The sequence below is a fragment of the Mus pahari genome, chromosome 8 (genome assembly GCF_900095145.1).
Source record: "Mus pahari chromosome 8, PAHARI_EIJ_v1.1, whole genome shotgun sequence".
In the NCBI taxonomy this organism is placed as follows: Eukaryota; Metazoa; Chordata; class Mammalia; order Rodentia; family Muridae; genus Mus; species Mus pahari.
This window is the reverse complement of record NC_034597.1, coordinates 63,245,424-63,265,992: the sequence shown is the minus strand read 5'-3', so window position 1 is coordinate 63,265,992 and position 20,569 is coordinate 63,245,424. Positions and strand designations below refer to the sequence as shown.

Genomic DNA, 20,569 nt, shown 5'->3' with positions numbered 1-20,569 from the left:
AGATCCAAATGAGGTATTTTTCTAAAAAGTTATTTAAAACAAGTGAGGTTTTGTTCTAGAAAGAATAAAACTTCAAGAGTACTTATTTTATCCTTAGAAAGATAAAGAGAATAAGATCGCATTTATAAAGGTTATCTGGAAAGATGATACCATAAAAGTAAAAGACAGAGTGCAAATGAAGTTCACATTGTTTAGAATGTATTCAGGGAAAGCAAACTTTTCTCAGAGTAAATGCACATGTACATTCCTCCAACTGTACTTTGCCCCACAGACAGGACCCTTCTACACTGCACAAGTCTTTACCCTTAAGAACCCTTCAAAGGGTAAAGACCTTACTATTCCTCCTCTCACTTCTCCCCATTCTGCCTTTGTGTATGTGTGTGTGTGGTGGTAGGGGGGGGGTTCATTTTCTATTTCTAATTGATTTTTTTTTTTTAAATACAAAGTTCAGTTTGATTTTCCTACTTGCACAATCATTAGAGTCACATGCGGTATTTGTGCAGTAAATAATGATTTGTGATTATAAACTAAGTATGTTGGAAAGCCTGTAAATCTTAGGTCTTAAGTGATACCCATAAGTATAAGAACTGAGCAAGTTTGAGAACTGTAGATGTACTTAGAGATAATACATACACTTCATAAAGTAAATGTTACAAAAAAACTCACATGTGTTATTATATATCTTATATTAAAATGTTACATAAAACATAAAGTAAATGGTATATAAAAACTCAGTGATGTTCATTTCTTTCCACCGTATAAGATTACAGCCACTGTTAGCTTAATGTTTAGCTTAGGTGAAATAATCATATTGTTCTGCGCCTTACCTTCCTAAGCACTGATGGATTATTGCATCATTTCTGTAACCCATTCAGGTCCTGCTCAGGTTCCAATGATGTCCCCAAATGGTTCCGTGCCTCCTATTTATGTGCCTCCTGGATATGCCCCACAGGTATGCTTTTTGTGTTGTATTTCTGTGTGTGTGTGTGTGTGTGTGTGTGTGTGTGTGTGTGTGTATAGATAGTTAATAGGTAGGTAAATAGATAGTTACTCTCCTTGACATTGATTCTGATGAAAATATGCTGTGAAAGGTCTGGATATTATCCAGAGGAGTATATTCTGTAAGTCCGTTTCAAATATTTTACTATATTTGGAAAGGAGGGAAGAAAACATTGGTAGTATTCACCACTCAGAGTTGCCTTTGGGCACTAAATTCCAAAAGAAATTTTAGTGTTTAGTCTCTTTGAATATGTAAATTGTGTAACTAAGGTAAATTGCTTCCACAGAGCTCTTTAGATGATCGACTTTAAGTAAGCCAGGCTAGTGCTTCCAGCCTTGTTTCATAGAATGGCCTTCGGGTACTTCCAGTAATTAATTGGACACATTGTGGTGAATAGAATTTGTTTCCATGTCTCCTTATAACCCAGGCTGACCTCAGACTTAGTCTTCCTGCCTCCTGAGAAGCTGGATTGCATGTGTTTGATACTGTACCTGCCTCCTATACGAGAGCACTTAATACTACAGGCCTGAAGCCAGGCGGTGGTGGCGCACACCTTTAATCCCAGCACTCAGGAGGCAGAGGCAGGCGGATTTCTGAGTTTGAGGCCAGCCTGGTCTACAGAGTGAGTTCCAGGACAGCCAGGGCTACACAGAGAAACCCTGTCTCGAAAAACCAAACAAACTAACAAACAAAAAGACCGCAGGCCAGAGACTGAGGAGATGAGATCACTGTAATCCACACTGACGCCCGCCCCTCCTGCAACGCTGAGGACTGAGGGATATCATTGCTGTCTACACCCTAGCCATTCCCTGCAGCCCTGAGGCTGAGCTCAGTGCCATCTGGGCCATAACCTCACAGGAACTGCCAATTTAAAGAATTAGGTCTAGCTAGGTCAGATACACTGTAGAACCGAGGTGCTCAGTGTTTTCCACTACTGAGATTCTTTGTGCTCAGTGTTTGTTGAATCAAGTCCCTGTTAGGGAATACTCATAATCTCTTCTAAAAAGCAAATTTGCATTTAAGTGCTCTTCAAACCATGTGTTACTTCCTCCCTGACTATAGCAGAATATTAGTAGGCTATTGTGATAGACTTGTTTAGATTATGAAACATACCTCTGTGTGACAGCAGAAATTAGTATGGTAGGATAGACGTTGCCTGGAATATCAGAAAAGCTGGATCCTTTATCTCAAGCCTTTGCTGGATGTTGGGTTTTGGGCATATAAGCTTTCTTGACTCTGTGCCTGCCTTGTAATGCGATAAAGACACAAGATTTTATATTGAGAAAGTACCCTGTAATCATTGTAGATTAGGCTCTGGTCACTGTCACTACTTAAACTCACTGAACCCTTCACTTAATTTCCATTCTACATATGGGTTTAGCTAACTTGCTCACTGCTGCTTTCTAGACCTAAACACCTTTTTTTTCATGATATTTAAAAATTAGAAAGTGTTGATGTGATTTTCTCCAGGTTTTGTTGGCATAATGTCTGTTATTGCTTCTGCTCTATTGCTTGCTCTTCCTCAAAACTTTGTTCACGTATTCAGAGACGGTCCTCAAGCATAATTCAGTTCAAACATTTACTGAGTCTTATCATTGCCAAAACTGTGTCACATGCTGTTTACATAAAGATGAGTGAGGCAGTTATTCCAATACAGGATATTCTTGTAGAGGTGGTGGTGGCTTGAATCTTGTTGGTAGTGGTTGTTTATTTGGGGCTCGTGTTTGGCTTACTGTTTAATAGGTTCTCACTATGTAGCTAGACTGGCCTTGAATTCATGATCCCCTTGACTCTGCTCCCTAGTGCTGGAATTAGAGGAGTGAGTCTATGTGCCAAGCCTATTCTGTTGTCTTACAATACTTTCTGTTTCTGAACCTTCTCATTTCACTCAATCATGAGTGTAGAAGCAAACTTAGTCACTTTTATTGGTATACCTGTGTTTATCAGTTTGTTGATTAATTTTCTTTCTTAAGAAGATAATGTTTACCAGTTCTTATATACAACAGTGTTCTACAGATGTGTAGTAGTCTTCATCAGCTGTCCTTGAAAATGAAAGAGGCAAGACTCTGCCTCCCTCTAAAGGTTACAAAGGTTATTTTTTTTCTTCCTCTTCCCCTTCCCTTCCCTTCCCTTCCCTTTTCTTTTTTTTCTTTCCTTTTCTTTCGTCCTTTTTAGGAAGAAGCAAACAAAAAGCACAGTCACTGGTCAAATCAGTTTATTACAAGGAGAGCAAAGGCAGAAGTGAAAATAAAGCTGAGTTGGGTTGTGTTCCATAACAGCATGGCAGAGCAAGCTGTGGGGAAGGTGTTAAGGAGTCTAAAGAAAGGTAGACATTCGCCTTGCCTTTATTGGGTGAAAACTGATTCTAGAAACAAACTGCCATTGGAGATGACCTAACTGAAGTCTATCCCCAGGCCAAAGTTACCCAGATCATTTAGGGACACCAGGCACCTTATCCTCAACACCAAACAGCTAGCCTAATAACTACTTAGAAGCCAGTCCATTATCTCTAGATTGAGGTCCTAACTCCCTAGATGGGGAGAAACTAAGATTTCTGTTGTTTCCATGAGATCTTAGGTTCCTTGGAGATAGGAGCTGCCTTTTAATTAATTTTACATTCTTGTTCTTAGTTATAGTAGGTGTCTGACAAATATTTGTCAAATAAATTGGTTAATTTTAATAATAATCTTTATGGAAGGATTGTAGGAAGTTAGTGAGTTTATTACTATTATCTTAATTTAAAAATCAAGATTGTCTCTAGGAAATTTATTAGTTTGAAGTATATATATGAGATAATCCAAAGACAAAAATAGTCTTTTCAAATATTGTATGTATACAGTAAGCCGATCTGCTCAGGTTCTCATTATTCCTAGTTAACATACCCCAGTTTGATGGCACATAATTTCTAATACTAGAAAACATTAATAAGATCCACATTGTACTCACAGCTAAGCACTTGACACATTGTCCAAAACCTGACACATTAGCACAATGCTAGCACATCAAGAAGCCAGAAGTAGAGGGAAAGATGGAGGTTTATGTATGGCTCTAAGGAAATGCAGGTTGTTTGGTGTGGCAGGAATGAAGTGGGACACAGTAGTAACCACTGTCTAGGTCTTTTTATCATTGTACACTGTGAGCAACCTCCGGTGTTAGATTGCTAGTATGTTTACTCTTCAAAAGCAGGAAGAATGCTTCAAACCAGAAAGGCTGTTTAGAAATGATGCTTTGTGGTCTGTAAGCCAAGACTTTATAGATACCTTCCTTATTGATAAGCTCTGGAGCCTGTCCTTTTTGTTGGGTATAATAATAAGCTGTTAATGCTCCTTAACAAGAAAGGGAAGGCTATAGGAGTCTGACACACAACTTAGAGGAAGGAATATTTGCCAGAGAAGTTAAGATAGCAAAAGGGAAACAAAGTAAAGAAAATGTAAAGTTTTAAAAAGCAAATGGTGACAAGAACAGAAGAAACTGCAACTCCCTGACAAGAGCCTTGCATTGCAACATGGAGTAACTTAATATTTTAGTAATGAAGTTAATGACTTACTGAAAAGTTTATAATTCTCCTTGGGCTACCAGATGGCATAGTAGTCAAGGTGCTTGCTGATGAGCCTGGGAACCAGAGTTAAATCTCCTAGCACCTTCATAAAAAATAATAATAATAATAATAATAATCAGGAAGAGTTAGGTGTGATTCCAGGGGTTGAAGACAGAGACAGAAGGTTCCCAGCATAGAGCAAGAGGATTGGAGACCACTGGCTTCAGTGAAAGACTCTACCTTAGGAAATAGTGGGCATGTATCTGCTACAGAAGACCTCTCATGTCAGCCACTGACCTCCATATATATATATATATATATATATATATATATATATATATATATATATATATATAGTCCTCTTGAGACAGACATGGTGGCTCATAACTAATTCAGGGCTTAAGATGTAGAAACAGGGTGAACAGGTTCAAGGCTAGCCTGGGATATAAAGCGGACCCCCCCACACACACCCTCTTTAGCCATTAATAATCTTGTTTCTTTTAGTGTCATGGAGGTGGTGGTTCAGATGAGAGGATTCCTATAGGATTGTAGATTTTGTAAGTGGGGGGGACCCATGTTAGCTTAATTATAAGTTTCAAGTTACTCTTTTAAGCTGTGCTTGGTTTTTTAAGTTTAAATTATGTCAGCAGCCAGTGGTGAATCAGTACATTCTTCAAAGCTTCTGAGTCCTAGCAGATCCCAATGCTGTCTTTGGAAAGCAGCCAGATGGGAAGAGCAGGGGCCTGAAAAGACTAGAAGAAAACTTACAGGGGTTCAGATGAGGACAAGAGAGCAGAGGCTCTGTGCAGACTTGTTGGTGTGTGTGTGTGCATGCACGTGCATGCATGTACAAACACTTGGGTGTCAGGAAATAGGGATTTCCTGACAGAGTGCTTAGGTACTAGTATTTATCATTTAAAACTTGAAAGTGGGGAATTTGTCAAGCCTGGGAAGGAAGCAAAGATTGGAGGAAGTCATCTAAGAATCAGTGTGGTGACTAGTGAAAAAGAGATGTGAACTTTCTAATTGAACTGAGTGTTCCTATTTCTTTCTTTCTTTTTTTTTTTTTTTTTTTTTTCTTCGAGACAGGGTTTCTCTGTATAGCCCTGGCTGTCCTGGAACTCACTTTGTAGACCAGGCTGGCCTCGAACTCAGAAATCNGGAACTCACTTTGTAGACCAGGCTGGCCTCGAACTCAGAAATCTGCCTGCCTCTGCCTCCTGAGTGCTGGGATTAAAGGCGTGCACCACCACACCCTGCTTCATATTTCTAATCATACATGTCATTTCTTTTTAAAAAATATTCAGAACTATTCCCAGTAATAAGAAAAACAAAACAGATTGACCTTAGACTGGTCACTAAGGCCAGGAAAGCACATATTACCATATAAAATGCCAGACACTGAGCACAACCTTCCTGCCTTCAATGGAAGAAATGAGACTGCCTAATTAACCATCTAACTTTCCTTTCTGCTTTTGCTTTACTCCTCATGGCCAGAGGACCAGCCGATGTGAAACTTGATGTCTTCATGCTGGTTGTTTTTTAGCAGCTAGGCCTCTGGAGACCTGAGCAAAATTTTGTGGTCTCTGGGCCTCCTAAATCATTCATTGACGTGCTGAAGTGTTCTCTTGGTTCTAGTCCAGAGTTTTGCTGCTTTTGTGTTGTTTTCTTGGTTTGATTTGGCTGCTGTTTCCCAATGACATTTCTGCTGTTATAGTTTAGCTTTTGTAATTGTGGTTAAAAAAACAAACAAACAAACACATAGCACATATTTTACCAACTTAACAATTTTCAGTGTGGGACTCAGTGATACCAAATACGTTCATACTCCATCCACCACAGAACTCTTCACATTGATCAGAACTAAAGCTGTGAACCAATTAAATAATAACTCTACACTCTGCTCAGCTTGTCCTCTGCTTTAGTAAGAATATGGAATTAGGAGTCAAACTGCCTGAGTTCTAACATGAGTTCCTGAACACTGCTACCTGTATAGCCTTGGGCAATTTACTTAACATCCCTATGCCTGGGTTTCTCCATCTAAAAATAGAGATAATCGTATCTAATTTACAGTATTGTTATAAGAATTAAATAATTTGCAATGAACATTGAAAAACAAGTAAGATGCCTCCAATCCACTGTTCTTAACAGTCATGACCCTGTCTCAGTATTCCCCTTTTCGAGACTTCCAAAGTGGTGCTGTGAGCTCTAATTCTCTTCATTTCTTCTTTTAAATGCAACCCAGCCAGTTTTCCCTCTGAATTTCCCAAAACTGTTTTCATGGGGTCACAGAGTTTTATAACCCATTAGCTAAATCAGTGGCCAATTCTTATTGTCTACCTACCTGACTCATTAGCTTTTTACAGGTTGAGCCTTCCCCCTTAACATCTATTAACAAACTTCTAAACTCCACAAAGGAAGTGTGGTTTCTTCCTGCTGTGCAGACTGTCCTTTGATCTTTTTAGAAGTGCAAACTGGTTCTTACTGGTCTAAACATTTCCACTTAGATGGCTTATAAATTTATAAAATTCTTACCCTTAAATCCTTTTTGAAAACTCTGCTAAACCCCATAAACTTAACTTATTCTGCCCCAGCCTTGCTCATCACAGTTAGTGGGCACAGTCTTCTCTTCTCTTCCCACATGGAATCATCATCCTATTTCTTGCCTTTAAATACATGCATATGTGCGCTACTTCTAAAACCCTCCTGCCTGTACCCTGACTCACCTCCTGTAGCCCACCTTCAGCTTTCCCTAGGTGACAGTGGTGACTTTCAGAAGTTTCCTCACTTTTGTCCTTCATGTCTCTATTCTCAAGTCAGCAGCCAAAATAATCCTCTCAAATAGAAGATGGTGTCACAATTTCTAGACCTGCTTCTGTAGACGTTTTCTCTGGGTAATTTTTACACCAGGTGCATCCCCTTTGTTATAAGACAAATAGCAGCATTCCTGACCTCTGTACTCCACTAAGACCCCAAAATGTCCCCAAACACAACCAGATGTTCTCTAGAGGGCACAGCGAACTCTGGATTAGAAAACTCTAGGCTATATCACTGTGTTGCACAAAATTCTCCTAAATTGTCCATTTCTTTGTCTCGCTTAGAAATACTTTTTAAATGGAAGAGATAATGTTATATCTGGATTTGGATGGATAGATAGGATTCACCTGTTTATAGATTAAGAGGAAACAAAATGAAAAGGAAAATAATCTCAACAAAAGAACAAGATACAGAATGACAACTTCTTGACAAGACCATCCTCACAGCAGCTAGAGTGTAGGATTTGGTGAAGAAGAAGAATAGATTAGAAAGGCTGACTGCTGTGGGGACAGACGGCTCATCAGCACTTGCCGCAGAAGCAGGACTAAACCACATGAATGCCTGGGAGTGCAGAAGCAGAGGAAGCTGGCTACTAGGACTGGTTGGTCAGCAAGCTTTGCATTTGATTAAGAGCCCCTGCCTCAAAATAATAAGGTGTAAGGATAATTAAGATCCCTGACATTAACCTTAGACCTCCACAGAGACACATATGTGCACATATACCTTCACCCTTACATACATGAGAACATGTACACATGCATACCACACAAAGACACAAAGCCGGGAAGGAGCAATACTGAGAACTAGATGTTAAATTTAGTTGCTTGATTAAATGATTATGAAGAGAGGGATAACAGAGGGAATGCTGTCACGGCAGATATTGAGGTCTAGTTCAGTCTGTTTTAAGATCTTGCTAATGGACAGTCTTAGGGTTGAGGCTGAAAAGGTATACGCCACTCCAGACTCCCTGTCAGGTTCCAGATACATCTGCTTCCATACGCTGTACATGATGTGCATTTGCCTGAAGATCTGAGGCATTCATTTCACTGGAAGGCAGACACAGTGCAGACTCAACAGTGCATAGAAATAACATGCATTGTGGAGTATATATGCTAGATATATTACATATAAGCAGTGAATTCCTTTGGTATTCCAGTCCAGTATTGTGAAGGAATACTCTCACACTTAAGTAGAAAGTAACTCAGATTTATCTGTATCCACAGAAATGTTATACTTACCAAATAAATACAAGACTTGCTATCCTTACATATAAAAGGATTTGTTTTTTAAATGAGTACTTTTGTATAATAATTTTTCTGTTTTTTCTGATGTTCTGGTTGTATTATTAGTCATTTGTTGTAAAAGGATTCCTAGTTTTGAAATTAAAAATCTCATACCTTTTAGGCATTCCTATCTGTACTAAAGCCCGCATATTCCTAAAGGTCCTATGAGATCCAAAGGGGATTTATTTTTTAAAAAATTGATTCTCAAAGTTGTAATACTTTAAAGTGGCAGGATAAGATGGGAAGCATTTTTCGGTTTGTTGGTTTCTTCAGGCCAGAATATCATTGTGTAGACCAGGCTGTCAGGGAACACTGGGATCCTATTGTCTCAGCCTCTGGGTAGTGGGATTTCATGTATACAGTACCACACCCTGCCGAGTTCCAGAAAAGGGGAAATATAATTTTAAGCTGCAGTGCCACAAATGCTTTTATTAACCTGGACCCAAGATATCTGGTGCTCTTTAGTCTTCTTACAGCTTGTTTTTTGATCTACCCTCAGTTATGATCTAGAAAACGAAATTCTTGACCCCATTGTGCCTAAACCACCAAATAAATGTATCTAATATATAAGCTAAATACTCAATGTTCCAGCAAAGTGTTAACTCATAGTGTAGTCACTCCCATCGGTATTTTAAGATCTACTTTAGATAACATTCATATTGTATAGCAAGAACTATTTTGTTGTTTAGTGCTGATTTAGTCCCTAATGTGTTGCGTAAATGTTTTTCATGGTTACTCTCAGTCTTTTGAGACCTAATAGTACACACATGGTTTTACTAGATTATATTTGAAGAGAATTGCTTATTTCCTTCAGAAGAGACTTGTAACCTGATGTTCGTTTTATAGGTTATTGAAGACAATGGTGTTCGGAGAGTCGTTGTGGTTCCACAATCACCAGAATTTCATCCTGGTGGCCACACAGTTATCCACCGCTCCCCACATCCTCCTCTGCCTGGTTTCATTCCTGTCCCAACCATGATGCCCCCTCCACCACGCCATATGTACTCACCAGTGACTGGAGCTGGCGACATGGCAACACAGTATATGCCACAGTATCAGTCTTCACAAGTATATGCAGATGTAGGTAAGATATCTCAAACACCTGTGACTTGTTGTGGCCATCCCTTACTTGGACATCACAGATGCTCGCTTCATGTCATAGAAAGGAAACTACACATGGTAATAATGGTAGCACAGTGTGTTTCTGTTACCCAAGCACTATTGAGGAACTTCGTCTTCATGATGTAATAGGTCTCCAGCAAACAGATAAGTAAACAGAGAATCAGGGTGTGATTTACATCAGATGGAATAGCAGGGTCGTGTTAGACAACAGGTCTTTTCTAAGGATTTTTTAAGCCTTTAGCTTTTGTTAAACTTTAAAAGCTATGATGCTACTACAAAAAGTTCCTGGATTCTATGAAGAATTGAGAAACCCAAAGTTGTCTTCAGTTAATAAATTGCTGAAAAGACAAGACTGATGCATGCGCGCACATACACAACTCCATAATCTTTATAATCTTTTTCTTTGCTATGGCTTTAAACAGTATCTTTTCTACTTGTAGCTCAAGTTTTATATCTTCTATGAGAATCTCCTTTTCTGATACTTCCTTCCTGTTCTATTGCCAGGACATATCTACAGCAGCCTTAATTTAAATAAAAACTGTGTAGCACAATCTCTAGGTAATAAGTAAAATTGTGCACAGTTAACCCTTCACAGTGTTCTGAAGGAAAGTGAAGGGCATAAATGCTCCGACCAGCTCAGGATGACGGAAGCCTCACTTTCAAGGCTCTCAGTTTGGGAATTTGACAATAGGTCTGAGGATCTGCCAGTGCCGGTTCTCCAGTCAGTAAACACTTCCTTTCCACTCACATGTTTGGATCCTCAGAATGGGACCAGTGAAATGTTTCATTGTTAGCATACTGTTATAGAGGTTAGACTTCATTGTACATTGTTCTTATGAATACATTAGCTCATATCATTCCCCAGTAACATTCCCAAGATACAGAAGAAGGAGCTGGGGTTCAGAAAGATTGTCCCTGAAAGGTCATATTAGTTAGCTGTTGTGGTTTTAATTCTCTCAGGTGTACTCTGTTAAAACATAGTCTTTATTTTCTCCACAGATACTCTTATTTTATCTTGAATAGCTAAAATATAAATGCAAATGTGTAACCAAACTACAGTTTAAAAAGGGGTACTAAGTGTAGTTCTTTTATCTGAAGTGTTTCCAAATCTGGATTATTTTACATGCACATGTACACTAAAACACAAGATATCTTAGGAATGAGATGTAAAGAATTGTAACACAGACTGCTTCATACACATACCCTGATGATAATTTTCATATAATGTTTAATAATTTTGCACAGCCCATCACCATTCAGGTATGGTGGTTTTTACTTGTGTCTTATGAGTACTCGAAGTTCCAGACTTGGGAGCATTTCAGCTTTCAGGTTCTTAGATGAGGGAATCTGTAGTTCTGAGTTACCCTTTCTGCCATCCTAGAGACAATCCTTCAACCTGTCAAGTAGTCTGTCCTGATTTCTTTTGCCCCCACCGTTTCAGCTACTTTCTGTCTCTGTGTTTTTGCCTGTTCCAGACTTTTCACTGACATGCATATAGCAATGTATGTGAAGCATTTGTAATGTTCATGTAAGATACGATGTTTTCTGCCTGGGTTTTTAACTTGCAGTTTGTCTATGTTATGACATGCAGTTAGCATTTCATTGGCTTTGTGGTTGAAGTTTAGACTTGTGTGCACCTCACAATTTGTACCATCCATTCATTAGTTGATGACATGATATTTTGACTGACTCTTGTTAGTGATGCTATTGCAAACATACACAGATCTCAATGCTAGCATATTGTACACTTCTGAGTAGAAGGGTGGGGCATGTGTGAATAGCACCTGGCATGCTGTCTACTCATTGGTTCCCCCATTTTCTGTCCCTGCCAGCAGTGTATGAGGGTTCCAGTTTTTCCAAGTCCTTGCTAAAATGTACTTGCTTTCATAATCATCTTTTTACGTGTGAATTTTATTTCATTTTTTGTTTTGATTTCCTTTTTCTTATTTTGTTGATGCTCATTGGCTATGTAAATATTCATTTTTTAGTAGAATTGGCATTTTATTGTTACGTTATCAAATCCATGGTTTGCAGGTATTCTTCCACCCCATACAGTCTTTTCACTTTCCTTGTGATATCCCTTGATAGAAAAAAAGGTCCTAATTTTAGTAATGTCCTGTTTGTTTTGCTTTGTTTATATTGTTTATGTCTTACCTAAAAAGTATTGCCAAACCCAGGGCTATGCAAAGATACTCCTTTGTTTCTTTCTGAGAGTTTTATTGGTTCATATGAAGAGTAAATCCTGCATATCCTTATAATAATCATTTTAAGAGTATCATGCTAATTTTCATAAAGCACTGTTAATGGGACTTTATTAAGCTTTTAAATATTTTTCTCAGTACATATTTCAGATTCAAAATTAAAACATAAATTTAACACTCTGAGTAATTTTTGTTTGCTAACTCCTGCGGCTTTTTCAGCAATGATTTTCTGTTTTAGAATTATAATTCAGACTGGTGACATCTTTTTCTGTTTTATATGGTTGAGAGTGAAGAAGGTTGAGAGGTAATAGCTTATAGTACAGTGAAGGGAACATGTAACTCAGCAGCTCACAGGCCACTGTGGTGGTTCTCTGGAGAGGTAGTTAGGAAAATGGTTAAGGAAAGAAATGTCTGTGCTAACTTACATAGAGCTGTAACCGAGTCACGAAGCTTGCTTGAGTCTATCCATGGACACATAGTATCATAATATTTTATAATAAACTTTATATGAGATGATAGGCTTACTGCCTGTATTTTCCCTGTGGCAGATCCCTTTGGAGATTGTGGTATTTTTAAAAACTTGTGTTTTACTTCTTCTAGATGCCCATTCTACACACGGCAGGTCCAACTTCAGAGATGAAAGATCTAGTAAAACATATGAACGCTTGCAGAAAAAATTAAAGGATCGCCAAGGAACACAGAAAGATAAAATGAGCAGTCCCCCACCATCACCGCAGAAATGCCCTTCTCCCATAAGTGAACACAATGGACTCATAAAAGGGCAGAACGCCAGTGGTGCAAACACAGGATCTGCAAGAAACAGATCAGGGCGCGGGAGAGGCTGTACACAAGTTGACCCGGAAATAGAAGGTAACTCTGGACACGAGTGTCTCTCATAGTTTTCATTTACACTGCCAAAATTATATTGTCACCCTTCAGCCATCTCATCCCAGACCACATAAATTCATGGCCTAGCACTTTCCAAACTGTGAGAAATATTTTATAATCTTAATGATTGCTAGACAGCTGCTTTAGCATTTGGAAATCTCAAGTAATTTCACATTATGAATGTTACTAGTTAAGAAGTTTCCTTTGATATGAAAACTGACTAACCAAGATGTCATTTCTTCTGGTTTTGGTCCTTTTATAAGGCTGTTTTACCTTGTACCAAAACTTTATTTTTTCCAGCCTCATTATATATGAATACATGATAACTAGTTATGTCATTAACCAATCCTCTCTCTGCATGTTCCATAGTTAGTTATAGTATTCTCCTTCCCTTTACTTCAGAGGTTTTTCTTTTTCTTTAGATCCTTCTCCTAACATGTGACTGTCACCATATAAACTCTGAACACTATTTTCTATCATATATTAGACTCAAGTCTCTGTAGGTAAATATAAGCTAGGTTAACAGTAGCCTGTCTCAAGTGTGAGCTTTGTGCCCAGGTACTTTGACTATATGCTAAGCCTCTCACTGATGCCTATCTTAATTTCCATAGATTTCCTTGATACTGTTGCCTGTTTTAACTTCTAAAGGTAGACCATACTATATTTCATCCAATGTGCCTATGAGGCAGACTAACATGCCTTTTTGACAAATACTAACAGCTTAATTTTCTTAGTCCTTGAATGTACTTGTCTAATGTGATACTCGTAATTCTTACTGTGTTGAATTATCAAATGATGCAGCTTATTAATGTGACAGCAACTAGGATACACCCAGCTTTGGGAACAATATCAAAAGTATTAATATGCTCGCCTCCATTTTCCTTAGCATTCATTCTGCACCTTTTAATCAATGCTTTAATGGCTTCATGATTTGTATGTTAACATTTACTAAAATGTTCTCCAGTTTTTGAGATTGTCTGAATATCCTTTTCTGCACTAATGTCCCAAGTGAGTTAAGCTAAAGGGTTTTTTTGGTTATTGTTTTTATTTTTTGGCTTGTTTTGTTTTTTTTATGTCAGTGGTTGCTATGAATTACAGCAGATTGCATCTATCTGGGCGACCATGGTCAAATATTTAGTTCACCAGTTAAAGCCAGGTGTGGTGGTGCTTGTCCGTAATCCCAGTACCTGGGAGGCTGAGGCAGGAATGTTGTAAATTCCAAGCCATCTTAGACTGCACTGCGTCCAGAGCAGAACAATGAAAAGGATGATGTGAGAATGGCAAGCAGCCTTCCAGAGGAGAGAGGGTGTTTCCATTATGAGTGAGAGTGCATTCTCTGTAAGAACAGCCATGATAGGTAGTGTCTACATGTATACTTGCATGCACACATGCGAGTTACCATAGAAACTGAAGTAGATGAACTGTGAAGGGCTGCAGACACCTGTGTGTGACTAAGGATTAAAAACTAGAAAACAACCAAAGGAGAGAATGAGAACTTTGCATTCAAGTTCATTTTTGTTTTTGTTTTTTAATTCTTTTAAAGAAAAAGATGAAGAAACTAAAGCATTTGAAGCATTTCTTTCCAACATTGTCAAACCAGTGGTAAGTAGCTCATGTGTTTTTCTTGCTAATTAACATATTCATGTAAGATATTGTCATTCCCACTTAGTATTTGTGTCAGCTTCATAGAAATGTGAGGCCATTAGTAGCTCATCATGGAGTGAGTGTTCTGAGAAGGATCCTTCCTTGGTGAAGTGTGATTGAAACAAGGAGAACATGAGTAGTTCCCAGGTCTTTGTAACTCTAGGTATAGTAGGTTAGAAAATACATAAGAAAAAGCTTACATAAAATGGTGTGTATTACCAAGGGCTCATATAAAGGCTATGACAAAAGATGACATAGTCGTAGGAAGTGAAAAATTTCAAACTTGTTAAGCATAGGAAGTTCTCCACTGATACCTAAAGGAAACAAGGCAGTGTGTACTGCTGGGATCACATTTCCTGTTTAAAAATGACATAAAAATGTTCACTGCAGCATTAATATTCATAAAAGGTGGAACAAGAAATGCATCAATTGTAATAGTTTTAACAAAATATGAAAAAAAGCAGAAATAGGCAAAGGTGCTATTGACAAAAATTGATATTGTAATTATACATAAATCAATAATCTAGTCTTGGAAGAAACTTAGTGGGAAGTAGTGAAAACATCCAACTACAATATTTGCTCTGATTTGTTCTTTTCTTCCTCTGCTTTCTAAGTGCTGTGACCTCTGCTCCATTATATAAGCAAGCAGGCAGAGACACCAGTCACTAAGATTTAATCCTGGCTTTTATGTAAAGGTTCAAGTCAGAGATACACACCCTAACAGAAATAAATCTCTATAATCACTCCTCCATCATCATACTTAGTTACTTGGGGTGCATACCAGTGTTTGGAATTAATTTCTATGAGTCCAGTGATCAATACACTCTTTGTAGCTTTTTTCTCTCTTCCCCTTCCCCACCTCCCGCCCCCATAAGGTCATACTCTGCTTTCATGGCTTGATTTTTAATCCCTTACTATGTATGGCTTGTGTTCCTGTGTCATATTATTCTTAAAGAAATTAACCTACTCATTCATTCATCCAGAAAATATTTACTACGCTATTTCTGTTAATAAGTAAAAATTGTGTGGACAAATCTAATATAGAAGGTTGAGTAATGTGGAAAGTAATATTTTAAATTAAAGCAATGAAGAAAAGGCCACTGGGCTTCCATAGAGGGAGACGAGTGCAGACAGAGCATGAACAAGAAGCAGGAGCAAGGACCATTGTCAGCATACTGTGGTGAGGGATCAACTAGGCCTCCCAGAGCTTTACCAGCCAGGACAAGGCCATTTGGCATTGATTAAAAACACCCTTCAGCTTACAAAGCAAAGAACTTCACCTCTCCACCCCCAGAAGGCATGGCATCAGTATAACAAGAAACACACTTGGAGCTTTTTGCTTATTTTTAAAAGAATTAAAAGTTGTTGCCATTGTTAACCACCTCTCCATGAAGGTGTTCTATATTGTTTGGATTTTGCCTGTTTAGAAAGGATGAATGCATCAGTCCCCACGATGCTCATGTCTCTCTTGTTCTGTGAACTCCCAGTTGATACATTTAAACACTCAGCTCTCTTTCATTCTCTTAAGAATGGACGGTGTAGATGGAATAAATGTAGAAGAAAACAGTAGCTGACAAAAGTTTGCTGATGTCAGTCTCTCTCCAGAGTAATTGAGATGCACGTGTTACTCAATTCATGTAGATCATGGCGTACTGTTTCCCTGTTTTACAGATAGGAACTGAAACAAGCAAGTAAGGAGTAGTACGTGCAAGCAGTCCCCAGAGCTCTGACCTAGAGCTTCTCAAGGGGTTCACTTAAGAAAAAAGATAGGGCTCACATGGCCATCGTGTGATAGTGTCACTGTCAGTGTGAGGGATGGTCTTTGGGTGATCACTCCTGGGTTTCTGGGATGGTTTCTTAGATGCCTTTGGTTGTGCAGCAGTGCAAAGGTATCACCTGTTAGAAGGCTCACAGTTGGTTGTCTGTCCTAAGCCGACTCCTCTTGAATGGTTTTGCTGTGATTATAAACAGGTAGTTGAACAAAGAGCAACACTCTTACTGCTGTGGTACAGATTAGAAGAGAAATTTCAGCAAATTTACTGGCAGTAGCAAGTACTTCAGCCTTAAAAACAAAAGAATCTTAAAAGTTACATGTTCAATTCTAGACAATCTGTAGTGTGGTCTTGAGAGCTGTGGGTTCTTCAGAGCGCCTCATCTACTTTAACTACTGTTACTGTGTCATGCCTGTGATGGCAGGGGAAGAACTGCAGCAAGCTGAGGGCTTTCAGTAGTATTTGGCTGAGTTGCCTTCTTCCTGCCAGTTCACAAGCTCAGTGTGCTCCCAAATCAAACACATACACCAACACAGCTGTCTGTAACACACAGCTGCTTCAGCTTCCTGAGACGATCTGGTGCGAGCAGCAGTGCTTGAATGTAAATACTGTGTGTGCACAGAGGATGTGCAGAATATGACATGGACGGTAGAATGCGCCATACCAACCAGATGCCTGGGATTACTGTGTCACACCTTTATCTCTTGGAGTTGGAAACTCTATGTAAAACCAAAAAAAGAAAGAAGAAAGAAAAGGAAGTGGCCTCCCTATTCCTAGTAAGATTTGTGTTTGGATGACATAACAGCTAATGTTACTTTATGTAGAAAATATTAAAAAGTGGCCACAGAAAGTGAAGCTTTAAAATAATCTACCTGTTACTATAAAAAGAGGTAGTTTAGTAAAATGTACAGTACTAAAAGGGGGAGCGATAATTTCATTCTTTTAGTTTTTTATTTAATGATTGGGGGATTAATTTGCTGTCTCTGATTAATTTTATGAAGCTATAAAGTGCAAGTCATGTTTTTTTGGTGGTTTGCATGCTATCGTGTATTGAGATCATAAAATTAAATATATTTATTCACTCCATAAATATTTGACCCTGAACAAAATGCCATTTGCCATACTTGGAGCTGGAGATGGACTATAAAACAAAGTGTGGTCCCAGTCCCTACAGCTTCCTTTAATAAAACCATTATCACATGATAAATGTCAAGTTTTTTAAGTGTCGGGGCTGGAGAGATGCCTCCGAGGAAAAGACCAGTTGGTGCTCTCACAGAGGACAGGGTTCGATTCCCAGCATCCACACAGCAGCTCATAACCACCTATGACTCCAATTCCAGGGACCTTACACCCTTTTCTGGACTTTGCAGGCACATATATGATGCAGAGACATACATAGAAGCAAAGCACCTATACACATAAAGTTAATAAATGTTTAATGTAAAATAAATTTTCAAACAATTTTAAGTATTGTGAACTACCAGAACAAAGAGAATGCTAGCCAATTGTTTAATAAGTAAACTAAACCTTGGCCAAGGGCATTAGGGAAATTTTCTTCTGAAAGAATGTTTGAGCTGAAATTTCAAGGAAAAGTGGGTGTTTGGTTGTGGATGGGGCAGAGGGTGTGACGCAGTACTGCACACAGAGCAGTGTGTAAAAGGCATTGGCCATGGCCCAGTGGAGAAGCACAGTTGCAGCATACATATGTGCCCACGTAAAGAGAAAAGATGTTCCCTTGTGGAACTCAGCTGCACACTGTAGGGAAAGTCAGTGCAGTTTACTTCAGAGTGAGCTGTGCTCTCGGGGTTAAAGGGCCTGGAGTGTGGCTAAACCTTTCTGAAGCCATGTCTTCCAAATGATAGAGTGGAAGGGTGCCATAGCCTCCTGTGTATTGAACTGGCTGTGCTAGCATGCTGTTCTCTTCTGTGGGGGATCTTTGATAGAACTCTTGAATTTAAAACCCTGACATGGTTCAGTCATGCCTGGAACTAAATGTGTTTGCTCTTAGCCCATTATTGTCTTTCTTCAGAACCATTTTCCATTCTCTGTGTTTATGAATTCTAGAACTGTCTGTCTTCAGATTTCATAGCCAGACCTCTCAAGTTCCTTTCTCACTTTGTGTGTGCCGTTTGTTTGTTTTCGGAGGCAGAGTCTTCCTTTGTGGTCCAAGCTGTCTTCAAGCTTGTAGCCCTCCTGCCCTAGGCTCCTGCATCCTAGGATTGCTAGCGCACTACAGGCCAGCTCCTCGCTTCTTAATCACACATCCCTCCAACAGTTGAGTGTGGCTGTTTTTAGCTACTTTAGCATTTTTTGGAAATCTAAAAATATTGTAATTTTTACCTCTACAGTCTTTGTCATAGTCCATGACATTCTGAGTTCCTTTCAAGGTTAGCTTCCTATTATGGTTTACTGTATTAGAAACTGGCAAACACAACAACCTGCCTCACAGGTTTATAACAATGCAGCAGCTTCTAGTGGCATTTTCATTGTCTGCCTGTTCTTCTTGACCATCGTCCACTTTTATACCTGTTCTTACACAGTTGTGTCACCTTTTAGCTGCTCCACAGAGTTGGATTCAGCTCTGGGCTACTCAGACTGCTCACTGCCTGAGTGTCCATGAGTCACTTAACACTTCTAAATGTTCTTCCTGTAAAAAGACAGGTGTGCATGTTTTACCTGCTTTTGAGAGCAGTGAAAATTGAATGAGATGGACATGAAAACATATTGTATTTCTAAAGTAGCATACAAGAGGAAACAGTTCCATCCCGTTTCTAAATCAGCTGAAAGACATCCTAAAGAGCACTTGAATGTAATGCTTTGCCAGCAATACTTAAAAGATAGTTTATCTTACTTTCAAACCCTTTCCCTCTTTTTTGTCTAAAATGAAGACGACACAGAATGAGAGACCATGTGTGCTTTTCATACATGATCAGTGGGCACTTGTTATCTGAGGAGGTTGCAGTGTCAGGCTCACCTCTGATTCCTCCTTTACCTTCAGTTCTCCAGCAGTCAGCAGGACTGAATTTTTGAGACCTGTGCTTCCCTGCCCTGTCTCTGACACACACACATCACACACACATCACTCCTCATACACGAATTTTATAGTTGTGTGTAGGTTCACTTTTTTTTTGTTTTGTTTTGTTTGTTTTTGTTTTTTGTTTTTTTGGGTTTTTTTTGTTTTTTTTTTTTTTGGTTTTTTTTGGTTTTTCAAGACAGGGTTTCGCTGTGTAGCCCTGGCTGTCCTGGAACTCTCTCTGTAGACCAGGCTGGTCTCAAACTCAGAAATCCACCTGCCTCTGCCTCCTGAGTGCTGGGATTAAAGGCATGTGCTACCACACCCGGCTCCACTTTTGTTTCTTTTAGATAACCTTTTTATAATCCACCTGGCCCCAGTAACACAAACAGCCCTCTAAAGCATTGTTTGTACTACGTTCTTTCTTGTTGATTGCCACGCTGCAATTGTCATTTCTGGTCACTTAGTATTTTCAGGACATAGCTGCCTACCAGTCTTCTGTAACTCTTGCTCACTTGCTCTCTCGAGTGCACACACATACATGCATACATACATACATACATACACACATACACACACACACACACATACAGCCCCTGGTTCTTATGAGAGTGAAATTACCAGGTTTTCCTTAAAAGTTAGTTTTCTGTATAAACTTAGGAGTTAAATCATTCCCGAATTAATGACCTACTCTGTTTGTCTTAGGAGATCTAGATTAGATTTTTCCTAATCCTTCAGGATCTGTTAAAGCAGATGTGATAGCATGGTGGTGTGATGGTATGGGGCCTACCTACAGTCTCAGCACCTGGGAGGCCTAGGCAAGGAGAGTTTTGAGTTCCAGACTACCTGGCCCAAGTTTATGACAAGACATTGTGTTTTATATTACCAAAAAAAAAAATTCTTTTTGAAATGAACTTCTCAGATAATTTTCTGTTGCTCACTCCAAGTAAGCATTCCTCAAGTGGCTTACTTAATATGGATATATATGTAAGAAGAGTCTAGCTTTTTAATAGAAGTAGAGAGCAAACATTTTTCTGTAACAGGGCTGCAAAAATAGTCTGCCCTAAATTTCTCTTAGCTGTATTTGCTAAGCTGACATAGTCCTGGAAAAGTCTGTGGAGGTGATAGTTAGAAACAGAGCTTGGCTTCTCCTTTAGAGAAATGGTGTTTAGGTAAGAGTTCTTCCTGAGCTGGGCGTGGTGGCGCATGCCTTTAATCCCAGCACTTGGGAGGCAGAGGCAGGTGGATTTCTGAGTTCGAGGCCAGCCTGGTCTACAGAGTGAGCTCCAGG

The 20,569-nt window shown here is 39.0% G+C and overlaps 1 protein-coding gene across 3 annotated transcripts in view; it reads left to right on the top strand.

The window, feature by feature from the left end:
• Positions 1-20,569, top strand: part of Fndc3a (fibronectin type III domain containing 3A) — a 159,363-nt gene that overhangs the window by 106,497 nt on the left and 32,297 nt on the right. For all 3 annotated transcript variants that reach the window (XM_021202865.1, XM_029541310.1, XM_021202866.1), the window contains 4 exons: positions 876-952; positions 9,485-9,722; positions 12,562-12,831; positions 14,393-14,451. In XM_021202865.1, the coding sequence (XP_021058524.1) occupies positions 876-952; positions 9,485-9,722; positions 12,562-12,831; positions 14,393-14,451 (644 nt within the window). The remainder of the gene's footprint in view (positions 1-875; positions 953-9,484; positions 9,723-12,561; positions 12,832-14,392; positions 14,452-20,569) is intronic.